The sequence below is a fragment of the Hyla sarda genome, chromosome 6 (assembly GCF_029499605.1).
Source record: "Hyla sarda isolate aHylSar1 chromosome 6, aHylSar1.hap1, whole genome shotgun sequence".
Classification (NCBI taxonomy): Eukaryota; Metazoa; Chordata; class Amphibia; order Anura; family Hylidae; genus Hyla; species Hyla sarda.
In genome coordinates, this window is record NC_079194.1 from 262,157,156 (window position 1) to 262,170,772 (window position 13,617).

General features: G+C 43.7%; 1 protein-coding gene across 4 annotated transcripts in view; it reads right to left on the bottom strand.

The window, feature by feature from the left end:
* Positions 1–3,028: 3,028 nt before the first annotated feature.
* ESRRA (estrogen related receptor alpha) overlaps positions 3,029–13,617 on the bottom strand; it is a 75,086-nt gene continuing 64,497 nt past the window's right edge. For all 4 annotated transcript variants that reach the window (XM_056527156.1, XM_056527159.1, XM_056527158.1 and 1 more), the window contains exon 8: positions 3,029–5,684. In XM_056527156.1, the coding sequence (XP_056383131.1) occupies positions 5,437–5,684 (248 nt within the window). In that variant the 3' untranslated portion in view covers positions 3,029–5,436. The remainder of the gene's footprint in view (positions 5,685–13,617) is intronic.

Below are 13,617 nucleotides of genomic sequence, written 5' to 3' on the forward strand. Positions count from 1 at the left end.
TCAATAAACAAAGTTTAAAAAAAAAAAGACCTTATTTACGTACTATATGAGGCTTGTTTTTTGCGGGGCCAAGTATACTTTGTATATGTTTCCATAACTTATGCTCTGAAACAAAAAAAAATAATTGGGAAAAGAAATTGAAAAAAATGCAAATCTTGTGGTTTTCTTTTTTTCGCCATTCACCTTGTGGTCAAACTTACATATTATTTTGATACTTTAGGTCGGCCTGATTACATCAATACCAAATTTGTTTAGTTTCCGTCATGTTTTAATAATTTTTTTTTTACTTTTAAATTTTTCTGTATACTTGGATGTATGAGAGGGCTCTTTTATTGGGCCGTAATATGCTGTTTGTATCGGTACCATTTTGGTATTGATCTGACTTTTTGAACACTTTTTTACTTCATTTTTTTCTGGGATATGATGTTATAAATAGAGATGAGCGAACTTACAGTGATTCAATTCGTCACAAACTTCTCGGCTTGGTAGTTGCTGACTTTAGCCTGCATAAATTAGTTCAGCTTTCAGGTGCTCTGGAAAAGGTGGATACAGTCCTAGGAGAGTCTTCTAAGACTGTATCCACCTTTTCCAGCCCACCGGAGCACCTGAAAGCTGAACTAATTTATGCAGGATAAGTCATCAACTGCCGAGCCGAGAAGTTTGTGACGAATCGAATCACTGTAACTTTGCTCATCTCTAGTTATAAACATAAATAAATGCTATTCTGTGATCTGGTATTTATTTATTTTTTTACGTTAACGGCATTTACCGTATGGGATATAAAATGTTATTTTTTTATAGTTCGAACAATTACGCGTACGCCAATACCAAATATGTTTATTATGTTTAATATTATGTCCACAGGGGATCGCCCCCCCAAGCACCCCCCCCCCGCGCGATCGTGCTGCAGGGGGGGGGGGGCGATCCACCCCGCTAGACCGCCAGGGATGGTTAAAAGATCCCTTTATACACCGCTGTCAATCTAGAGGGTTAATAGCCGCCCGCGGCGATCGCCGCATGCCAGGCTGTTAGCGGTGGACCCCGGCTACTGAAATCAGCCGGGGGCTGCAGAGTATGGAGCGGGCTCAATTTAGGAGCCCACGCCATACACCCTGAGCGCCAGTGTGAGGTGCAGGCTTGCGTCCCATGCAAGTCTGCATCCGCTCCTGCATCTCACACCGGCATTATAATAAAAAAATAAAAGTACTACTACAAACTACATGTCCCGGGCATCGGGCGATGGGATTTCCACATCCCTGCATCTGGAGGCACACTGGTCTATACAGTCACACTGGAGCGCTCAGCCTGTCTTATGTGTCATGTCCTTGCTCTGTTTACAGCAGCAGATCATGCCAGCCTTTTAGATCTGACACAAATATTTTTGGCCCAGATTCATCAAACTGTGAGAGAAAAAGTGGAGTGATTTTCCCACAGCCACCAATCACAGCTCAGCTTTCACTTTACCAGAGTTTTTTAGCTGAGCTGTGATTGGCTGCTGTGGGAACAATCACTTCACTTTTTCTCTCATACAGTTTGATAAATCTGGGACTTTGTGTTTTTTAGAGTGATTTTACGCTGCGGATCTGCCAGTGACCCGACCCATAGTGTGCCTCCAGCTGTTGCCCCACCACCTGGCATGTTTACAGCGGCAATCTGCCGCTCAGAGCAGCCACACAGGACACCACGCGCATGTGCAGTGTATTCAGACAACAGCTGGAGGTACACTATGGGTCAGGGCACTGGTGGATCGGCAGCGTAAAATACACTGCGGATCAGTTACATGTGACTAGGGATCGACTGATATAGTTTTTTTTAGGGGCGATACCGATATTCCGGTATAAGTTATCGGCTATTTATCCCCCCGCGACACAGCTGCAGATCATTGATTTAAAGCAGGCGTTTTAAATCAATGCACTGCAGTGGCTTTTGCGGTGCCATAGGCTGCCGCCACCCGCTTCTCTCCCCCTGCCTGTCCGGGGGTCCTGAGACCTATCACCGCCACCGCTCCCCCACCACGCGACCGCTGAACCGCGAGCGCCCCCCCGCACCGGCCCCATTGCCTCCCCCATCCCCGGTTTTATAATTACCTGTTCCCGGGGTCCTCCTGAACTGTCACTGTGCGCGGTCATGTCACGTCGCGCACGTCACTCGTCATTGCGCACAGCGTGACGCAGCAGGAGCAAGAAGTAGCGTGGGCTCCGGGAACAGGGGAGGCAATGGGGGCAGTCGCGGTGCGGCGCAGGGGGCGGGGCATTATCGGCAAGGTTATTGCCGATAATGACCAAAATCGTGATTATCAATCGGTCGATCCCTACATGTGACCCTACTCTAAAAAGGTTTTTCATTTACAGTTTTTCAGAAAATCCTGATTCCTAACAGCTGGATCACTTTATCATTCAGGTGAATAGCTGAGCTGCGTGAAACTGATATGTGGCTAGAGATACAGTGTCTAAGGCTATGTTTACACGGTGGAATGTCCACCTGGAAAATTTCCGTGCAGACGTTCCACTGCTGGCGCTCGGACTACTCGGAAATGTGCCGTCCTATAGATGTCAATGCATTTCCTTGCGGACTCCGCAGAAATAATAGACATGAATATTCTTTCTGCCGATGCCAAAAATCTGAATTTCTGCACAGAAATTCTGCTGAGTGAACAGTGCAACAGAATCCCGTTGAAATCAACGGAATGTCTGTGCAGAATTTTTTATGCAGAATTCTGCACGGACATAATGCCGTGGGAACATGGCCTTACAATGGGCTCAGAGCATTCAGCTCAATGCAAAACTGCCAGTCAGCTGTTGGCAATAGCTTGGTCAGGCTAAATTCACACAATTCATAACTTTATACCACAGACAAATTAATTGCAAAATCTGCCATATGTGTCATAAATGAAACCATGCATGTAAGGCTATACCTGCACAATGAGACTCAAATTTTTATGATTTTAATTATTTTTCTTTTTTTGCACTTTTAGAATATATATTTTTTTTGGAGCATGTTTTTGACACTTTATGCAAATCAAATGGCCTATCGCAATAGAGCTAATAGATTTGATGAGGTTGGAAAACATTATTATTTACACTTAATGGGTGCTTCTCTGTAATAGTGCAAAGAAAAATAGTACTGCAGGGGGTGAACAAATGATAGAATGTCTGCAGCAGTTAATGAATCATAATTTAGAAAGTTTAAACCGCACTGATCTACACTAAGAGATTGTTCACACGTACCCGATCTGCTGTATATTTTGCGTGGCTGATTTTGCTACCCCCTAACTTCATTGGGTTGCAAAATCAGCTCCAGATCCTGTGTGTGTGAACGTACCCTAACTCTTTTACTTCATGCCAGCCGCAGTTTTTCCATACAGGAAGTGAGTTATGTAACTGCTGTTATGTTCTTCATGCTATACACTACAGTTTATTTGCTCAGTTGGACAGCTATGCCCCAGGTCAGCTACAAAAAAAGTCTTTGTACCCCTTACATGTATTGGCATACAAAAATCTGCGTGAAAGTGACCTGGCACACTACAGCCACAAGTTTCTGCCTGACTGCAGGTCAGATGAACCAAACTGCCAGGTAGGATGAAACTGGACTTGTGCTGCATTTCTATAGCTATATTTTGGTCTGTCTAAATATCTACAGCCAGAATTGAAAAGGGTTTACACAATAGAACAGCTTTCTAGCGTTGGTTTCTGTTTTTTCTTGCTGTGGTCTCACAGCAAGGAGAAAAAAAAAACTAAAAATACCAAGTAAATCACAAGTGAGCTTAGAGGAACTGGTAACTAATACTTTTCCCTATGTTGTTGTGAATATAACAAAATTTAGCTTGCTGCAAACATGACCAGTTCATCCAGTGATTTTAGAGACTTCAAGCACAATTGCCTGGGGAACAAATGCTGCTCATGTAATATTCCTAATATGGGGGAACAACCTGGCAGAAGGCTTAGACCTACAGTGCCTCTTCAGTACCATGTCATGTTAAAACACAAATTGGGCAGTCTGCTTATTTCTATGTGCCCCAACTACAACCCCATGGGGGATTGATACCACTCTGCACAGGCTTAGTACAACATGATGCAATGCAACAATGTGTGAATAAAGTATTGGCTTGCTTTATTTAGGGCTTATTGCTTTTTGTTTTAAGAAGAGAGATTGGCTGACAGCATGCCTCGGTTGGGGAAGGTGAACTGCTATGTTGGGGCCCCACATAAACCTTTAGCTGCCCACAAGTGGTGGTAAAATAATGTACATCCTTAGAAAGGTACTAGAATTATTTGTTACCTACATGTGATTACTGGGGTTCCAACGCGGCTGCCCTATGTGCATGGAAACTCACATGACTGCTGCTCCATTTACTGCTATGGGACTGACCGATCACGCTTGACAATCTCAGTCCGATTAGAGAGCTGTGGTCATACAAGTGCATTTACACATGGCACACAGGGACCACCGTTCTTGAGACCACTTAGGGTCCCAGCAATCACATAAGTATCACCTATTCTGTGGTTAGGTGATAATTTTAGTAGGAAACTCCTTTAATCTAGGAAAATATTGCATGAATTTTTGCAAATTATCAGTTATCGTATGAATATTTTAGGATATTTGGAACACACTATAGTGGGATAGTACATATAGTATAATCTACTACATCTACTATGAAAGTAGACATAAGCTCTACAGACATTAACCCCTACTCATTTTCTGTTACCTTAGGTATAGATTCAAGGAATGCAGCAAGACGTAGCCATATGTAAGCACCATTTGCAGTACTTTTCATATTAAGTATTACGCATGAGCAAAAGAAACAAATAAAAGTGCACCTTTAAGTTACATCCCGCAGATAGCACCTGCCATGACTGATAGTGTTATAGAACAACATGTTTTTTTTCTTTGTATATGAACAATTAAACATTAAATTCCAAAACTGGTCTACAAATCCGACATACTGGGGAGATTGTCACTTGGGCAGACTCTTTAACAGGAAAAAATATATAAACTGACCGGTGTAAAACCATACACCACAATGAACAAAGAGAAAGAGGGACACACAACTCCAAGTTATCATCCAGTAACTTTGTGATGTGCCCTATTGCTTATGGGATAAAGTTATGGCTCAAAAGTATGTTTGAGGGACTGAAGGACTCCCCCCATTACTTTCTATGGCTTATCCTACCATAGGATATCAGCACTTCACTAAATTAAATAAAAATAACTAACACTTTGATGTCACTTAGCTCATTAATGAACATAAACATTTGCCAATGTCCATTCATGCCTGCACCAAATCTGCAGTATCTTCCAAAGCAGTCTATACCGCAATACAGGAAGAATCTGTGCATTAAAAATAAAATTGCTTGTCCTATACATTCATTATGTAGTCCCAGCTTTCATCCTCTGGGTCATCGCAAGGAAAGTACATGGTACACTTATTTATCTCTCTCAATCCATCATGGCTTCCAGCATTTCTAGGAAAAGCTTGTGCATAGGGACAGTTCCTTCTTCTCGTAGGGCATGGAAGTGCTGAAGGACTCTACCAGCAGTCTGGCGAAGTAATGGGAGTGTCAGAAGCAACTTCCCATCACGACAGGGTTCCTCCGGATGGCGATTTGATTCGTATTCACTAAGTGCTTCTTGCAAAGCATCCCGAAGACGTAAAACTGCATCAGGATCTTCAATGTGCACAGAGTCTACAAAAGAAAAAAAATATATATTTATATATTGCTGTGTTTACGTAGCCTAACTTTTGTAAAGAAACCGAAAATGTTGTAACAGCTATTCAGTTCTTTACAAAAAAAAAAAATGATATGAACGCACATCATTTTGTTTTGTTACAGTGTCCCTCCCAGTGCGGAGACCCCCAATGATAAGGAGCATGAGCAAGGATAAGCGCATTAGCACACTTTACTCACTCTGAACAATCTTTGTCTTGCTGACCCACAGACTTAATGCACGCTTATCTCTGCTTATTCTCCTGATCGGTGGGGTTCAAATTCTGTGCCAGTTACTTTATGAATCGATAGGAAATGGGACTTCAACAAGGCGCAGGACTCTGTGTTGGAAACCACGATAATACTTATTTGCATAAGTAAAACCAAAATTAAAATAGATTGGAGATGGATGTGCAACGCTGGAGTATCAGAGCGTTTCTAGGCAGGACCGGGCTCTTCGTCAGGCAATAAGGGGACACGTGAAAATGGAACAGTTATAAAATGGTATAGTAAGTACTGCTGGAGTCGGGTACCAAAACCGGAAGCATTACTGGTGTTTAAAAATGTAGAATACTTATATTATGTACAAATCTATAAATATTATGTGGAAACATTAAAATATATAGACAATAATAACAGATAAAAGGAATTAAATACATACAATAAGATAAGTGAGTTCTGTACGGAGTCAGAATGATGCGCATGCGCAAGTTAAGATAGAATGGTAAATGTAACATAAGTACGTGAGTTACATGAAACTAGGGAGACCATTGGGCATGCGTATTAACACAAATAATTTGTTCTTGTCGGTGACATCACGGCAAGGGAAAGTGAAGATCTAGGATTCAGGTAATGACTTCTTTTACTTCATTTAAACCATGCAGGGATAATTTATGAAGTTACTTTATGAAGATACTTTTATAGTGATTTAAAAAACAAACACACACAAACTTCAAATTCCCTGTACAAAATAAACGTCTGCTTACAGATTTTATTAGTAGAAGAAAGGATTGTCTGGGCAAAGTTATCTTTGTATAAAAAAGGTGCCCAGGGAGGCAGGAAATAATTAGAAACAAAAACAAGCAAACACCTTCCTTGCTCCCCTGCCAGGTTTACACTGTCTAATCCAGTGTTTCCCAAACAGGGTGCCTCCAGCTGTTGCAAAACAACTCCCAGCATGCTCAGACAGCCTTTGGGAGTTGTAGTCTTGCAACAGCTGGAGGCATCCTGGTTGGGAAACACTGGACTAGTCTCTGTTGCAGCAGGCTTTTCTGCTTGGCTGAGCTATGGAGGTCACATCAACAATCATCGGCCAAAGGAGTGTCCCAACTCATCCACAGGCTGAGCAAATCTGTAACATCATATCAACAAAAGGTAGAAGCCTGCTGAAACAGAGACCGGAACTGCGTGATCTGTGGCGCCACTGCCCTGGATCCCATTTTACAAAAATGACATTGCGCAGACAATCCCTATAAATAGCCAACTGCATACTCTTTAGGCAAGGTTCACATTGAAGAATCTCTGACTGGAAAAATTCCAGGCAGAGATTCTGGGTGCGGCCAGTGCTGTCAGACTCAGTTGCGCTGTAGGAGATCATTCATTCAGGGGCAGAATTTCCGCAATGTGCAAATTCCACATTGTGTACTTTGCAGAGGAGTGGAACAGCATAGACAGCAATAGGATTCTGCTGCACCAGAACTTCCGCGTATAAAGAAAAAAAATATATAAAAGTGTTATGTTTTGCATTTTACCCTGTGATAACAAGGTGTAAGCACTCTTGATGACCACTGTAAAAACAGGTTAAAATTCCTCTCCCCAGAACTAATGTTTATAACATTAACACGCTGTACATAAACAATACACTCATCTTCCCAACACTTACTAATCGGGACTTTATATTAACAGTGTGAGTGCTGTATGTGCTCTTTTTAGTGCATCTGTACTTCATAAAACCTATTCAATAGGCACTGTACAGCAAGCTAACATATAAGGCTTTCTAATATACTTTATATCCTTTGCATAGAAATGGTTATGTGAAAATATGGCTACTAGGAGTCCCCATACTGTTGAGAATGTTGTTCTGTCCTGCTGCTGTGTCATCTTTGTCCTAGCCAATGTGCACTCTGGGACAAAGTCCAGGAGGTATGGGTGGGACTAGCGCTGCTCTGTTCTCGCCCCGATCCTGTCAATCAGACTGCAGTGATCTCGTGCCAGGAGCGATCATGAGGCTCAGTGTGGCTCTGAGTTCCAGAGAAGACTGTCTGTCCACACCTTTGTGTGAAAAGCAAACCAGGAGGATTACTTTACCATCTTCTTCAATAACTTGCCCGCACCTTCTCCATCACCAGCTGACATTATCTGGAGCCAGCAGGTGTATGCTAAGGGCTTGACATGGCACCTGCCTGCATTGATTGGTTGCAGGGCTTTGCGCACTCCCAGAGTGCTTTAAATGCTTAGAAGAACAGCAGAAAAGGCTGCAAACACCTCAGGCATGATCTATCACTCATGCAGAGTAAGCCTGGGTGTTTTTTTTTTATTTTTTATTAAGATGCGATAGTCGTTAATTTCTAATGATAATTTGTTTTCCCTTAGTCCTAACAGTGGCACAGATGGGGTATGCCGCCCCCGTGGACTGGTTAGGAGCGGTGGAAATTTTATTGAAAACCTTAAACTAATTAGTGGACCCTCCCACCCTGCCTTACAAATAGGGGAAGAATACCCCCGCCCCCTTGTGTAATAAACAAGTAATAAAAAACAAAAAAGGAAACAGAGTGAGGGAGTGTTGTGCCACTGTTAGGACTAAGGGAAAACAAATTATCATTAGAAATTAACGATTCCCTTACGTCCTAACCAGTGGCACAGATGGGGATTTAGCAAGCAGATACCCCCATCGGAGGGCACTCCTGTCTGGATAAGACAGACCACCCAAAAGAGAAATAGCTAGCTACTCCGGAATCCACTCTATAGTGTGAGATAAAAGTGGAGTGTGAGCTACAGGAAGCTGCCTTACAGATGAGTTCCAGAGTAATCTAGCTTCTCTCTGCAAACAAAGTAGCTACTGCTCTAGTAGAGTGAGCTTTAACAAATTCAGGGGGCTCCAGACCCTGAGAAACATAAGACTCCTGAATATCTTCCTTAATCCAGCGACTAATAGTTGGTTTGGAAGCCTTGTGGCCCTTTCGGGCACTAGAGAAAAGGAGAAGAAGGTTTTCATCCTTACGGAATTCCTTGGATCGATCCAGGTAAATCCTGAGACATCTCGAGAGGTCGAGGGTACGAAGGCCTCTATCTTCTTCCGAGGAGGGGAGAGGAGCCAATACAGGTAGAGAAATAACCTGGTTGATGTTAGTAAAAGTTGGCACTTTAGGGATAAAAGTAGGCAAAAACTTAAGAACCCTGTCCAGGAGGAACTGAATAGGCTCAAAAACTGAAAAGGCTTCTACAACTCGTTTGTAGGTGGAGGAGGTGACTGCCAACAAAAAGGTTACTTTAGGAGTAAGAAACTTTAGATCCACCTCCTCCAGAGGCTCAAAGGGGGAGATGATAACCCCCTGAGCACAACTGATAAATCCCAAGCAGGGATAGATCAAATGACTGTAGGCTTAATTCTAGAAGCTCCTTTCAGGAATCTTCTAATCAGGGGGGTCTTGACGAAAGCCGATATAGCAGAAACTTGCACTTTAAGGGTGGAAGATGATAATCCTTTGTCCAATCCGTCTTGCAGGAATTGAAGAATAGTAGGGATGGAAGGATACTTGGAGGATAGTTGGCGCAGGCGACACCATGATGAAAAAAGGTTCCAAATTCTTCCATAAGCTTTTGTAGTAGCTTCAGATCTGGAGTGTGATAGAGTCCTCAGGACCGCCCCTGAAAGCCCTTCTAAGTGTGGAAGGGACGGATAAACCTCCAGGCCATCAGGTTGAACATTTGTAGGTTAGAGCAGCTGTGAGTGTCCATTGACACTATTGCTTGTACTGGGGGAAGCCTCCAAAACTGAGTTTGACTCATTTGAATAAGTTGAGTGAACCTACCTCTTTTGGGCCAGTATGGATTGATGGCTATCACAGAGACTTGGTCCTACCTGATTTTCATCAGTACCCTCGAAATCAATGTCTGGATGGAGAGACCACTCTCCAGTTGGAAGACCCCTGCTCAGGTGGTCTTCTATGACATTGTGAGTTCCCCGGATATGAACGGCCGACAAATGGGTGAGGTTCAATTCTGCCCAATCCAGAATCACACCTATCTCTCTCAGGAGACTTTGTAACCTCGTGCCTTCGTTTGTTGATGTACAGCAGTCATGCTTTCCGATTGAACTCTTACCGCCTTCCCTTGTATATGAGGTGCAAAATGGAATAGGGCCAGACTGGTGGCTCTCATTTCCAGAAGATTTGAAGATAGCATCTTCTCCTGTAGAGACCAGGTCTCCTGGACTGTCATGTCCAATAAGTGAGCTCCCCAACCTACAAGGGATGAGTCTGTGGTAAGTATGATCCACACAGGTGAGATCAAAGACTTGCCATCCTGAAGGTACACCCACCAATTCAGGGAGGACCGGACTTGAGGAGACGGAGTGAGCAGAAATTTGTCCCACTGGACTGTGAACTCACTTGGCTAATACTTCCGACTGAAGCGGATGTAAGTGCCAAAGAGCCCAAGGTACCGCCTCTGCGGTCCCTGACATTAAACCCAACATTCTCATTAGATAGCGAATTGTAACCTGCATGGGAACTATAAGAGATTGGGCTGTATCCTGAACCCATAGATTTCTTTCAGGAGTTAGATTGTCATCGCTACAGAGTCCAGAAAGAATCCCAGGAATTTCACTGAGGTGGCAGGTTGGAGATTGGATTTGTTCCAATTGATTATCCAACCTAGCTAATGAAGGAAGGATACAGCCGTTTGAATATGTTGGATAGGATTACTAGAGAGGAGGCTTTGAGAAGCCAATCGTCTAGGTAAGGGACTATGGTTAGTCTTTGAAGTCTCAACGTTGCCACCACGGAAACTACTACCTTGGTAAATGTGTGTGGGGCCAAAGAAATTCCAAATGGGAGGGCAACAAAGTGATAATGCTACAGAACTCCCTGAATCTGAACAGCAATCCTTAAGAATCTTTTGGACCCAGTGTGGATGGGTATATGAAGATAAGCATCCTTGAGGTCCAAGGTTGCCAGGAAATACCTAGGTATTAGAAGATTGATGACAGACTGAATGGTTTCCATTCGGAAACGTTTTGTGTCTGATAGACCAGTTGAAAAACCTTAGGTCTATAATAGTTCTCCAGTCCCCGGTGACCTTGGGGACTAAGAACACAGGAGAATAGATGCCTGCTCCCAGTTCTTGAATGGGAACCTCCTCTAAGGCTCCCTTTTGAAGATATTCCAGAATATAAAGTTTCCAGAAACTTCTGTTTGTGGGAAGGTAAAAGTTTGGTTCTCACAAACATGTCTGGAGGAATATTGTCTAACTCCACTCTGTAACCCTCCGAGATAATGCGAAGGACCCAAGGATCCTGGATGTGAGCCCGCCAGGCAGGCAAAAAATGTTGATGGCGACCGCCTACTAGAAGAAAGAGAGAGGGGAGTTGAGACAGGATAGGGGAACTGGCACAAATCCAAGAGCCTCGGGGAGGCCCGTAGTCAGGGCGCCGAGGACTTTCCGCCCTTGTAACCCCTGGAGCACCTAGTGCCCCTCTTTTGGGACCCCCAATCTTTTTGGGTTCTAGCTTGGGAACCGGATCGGTTCCCATACCGCTTGGCTCGACCACGAAAGGGCTGCTGCGGAAGAGATTTCCCTTTCCTGTCAAGACAGCCCCTCCATTTTGCAGTCAAGTTCAGTCCCAAATAATATGCCAGGTTCGTAAGTCATTGCACATAAGGTATGCTTTGATGAGGAATCAGACCTCCAAGGTTTAAGCCCCACAGAGGCAAGAGCCATATATTATGAAGCTAGCTTCAACTGTTGAGGGGCGGTATCACCCCTTAGTCTAGGTCGGCATGGATCTATGAGAACCTAGCTCTCAGAAATGTATCTACCTCAGAGGAAGCTATGGCCACAGAAGCCGAAGTCGTAGAATAAGAGCACCTAAAGGCGCAGTCGGCCTTGCAATCTATGGGATCTTGAAGACTGGAGCCATCATAAAAAGGGACCAAGGTTCGCTTGAATAGTTTATCCAAATCCACCTGAGGAACGAGTCCCCACGAAGACACCTGGTCTTCCTGCATAGGGAACATACTCTTGAACCGCTTGGTAAGAATGGAACCCTTCTCTGTCTTTTTCCTCCTCTTTCGAGGATGACGACTTAGAATCCTCACGAGCAGCTTCACCAGACACCTCCATAGACCTAGGTAGCGAAGATGGACTAGCCCTCTTGGTGGTCACTAGTTGCTTCAGCTCTTCATGGTACTCATATTTGAAGCAACAAAATCTTTAACCCAAACCACCATATCTTGAATAGATGGTACTTGCTGGGCCTGGTACCGAGCACGGCAGGACGGACAGCGGGAGAACTGATAGTTGTCCTCTAGTTGTGCCTGGCAATCATGGCACTGAAGATGCTTTCTTTTAGAGGTAGCCTTTTTAGGAGGCGCCTCCCTAGATCAGTCATTCGATGACATGCCTTAAAAAAAAAAAAAAAAAGAGAATTATACAAAGGAAGGGGGAAGAAGGGAAAAAATATTATCCCAGAAGATAGGTTTTACCACAAGGAAAACAGAAAAAAGCAACAAACTTTGCAAATAACAATAGCAAATAACAAACAGCTGAGGAAAGAATTACTTGGACAAAGCCACAAGAACAACCGCTCCAGGAGACCCAAAGCCTGAACTGGCTGGCTTAAATGGTCTCCTGGGCACCAACCCCGGAACTCTCCCCCCCCCCCCCCTAATTGGGAGGAGCTTAGGGAAAAATAAAATTTATATAGCAAGGATATAACAAAACTAGCCAAAAAGTAGACGTTACTAGTCTAGCAACCTGGAAAATAAGTAAAATCTAAAAAAAAAAAAAAAAAAAAAGTTAAGCCTAGGAGCTTAGAGGAAACACTCCGGCCGAAAACCGGAAGTGACGTCAGACACAGAGCGCTGACACGACCCACTCTCACCACCGAGCGCAGAGCACGCTCACAGGAGGGAAAAAAACCCTGACAGGGATATATGCATGAAGTGCCAGAGCCGGCAAAAAAGATACAGGGAGCTGCAAAGCAGCAGAGTAAGTGGACAAAACATGCCAAGAAGGTATGTCAATAAAGAAACCTCCAAAAACGAAAGGAGAAAAAGAAAGGGTCCAGAAACTGGACCTGCACCAGTCATAACCTGTCTGGAGGACAGAAAAAAAAAAAAAAGGCGGCTGGGGTATTCTTCCCATATTTGTAAGGTGGGGGGGGAGGGCTGGGGGGGAGGGTCCACTAATTAGCTTAAGGTTGTCAATAAAATTTCCACCAGTCCTAACCTGTCCATGGAGGCAGAATACCCCATCCGTGGTTAGGACGTAAGGGAAACAGAGCAATCGGCACAGCAATCCTGTAGCAATCCTGCCTTACAAGCACATAGCACTGAAGGCCACTTTGACCCGTACACAGTTCATCAAGGTGCTCAATCCAGAAACAAGCAAGGAATAAGAGATAAAAGAATAACAATGGCACTCACTGTAATTGATGGAACTGTGGCTCTTTATTCGTGACAACCGGCAGACTACAGTATAGGGATGAGGGACGCTGGAGCAACAGCCTTCATCCCTATGCTGTAGTCAGCCGGTTGTCACGAATAAAGAGTCACCGTTCCATCAACTCTGGTGAGTGCCATAGTCATTCTTTTAGCTCGTTTTTTTTTATTATGTGACGCTTTAAACACACAACATACATTGACATGCTCTAAGGCTGAAACAACTATTGCAAGTTTTGTTACAACTGTGG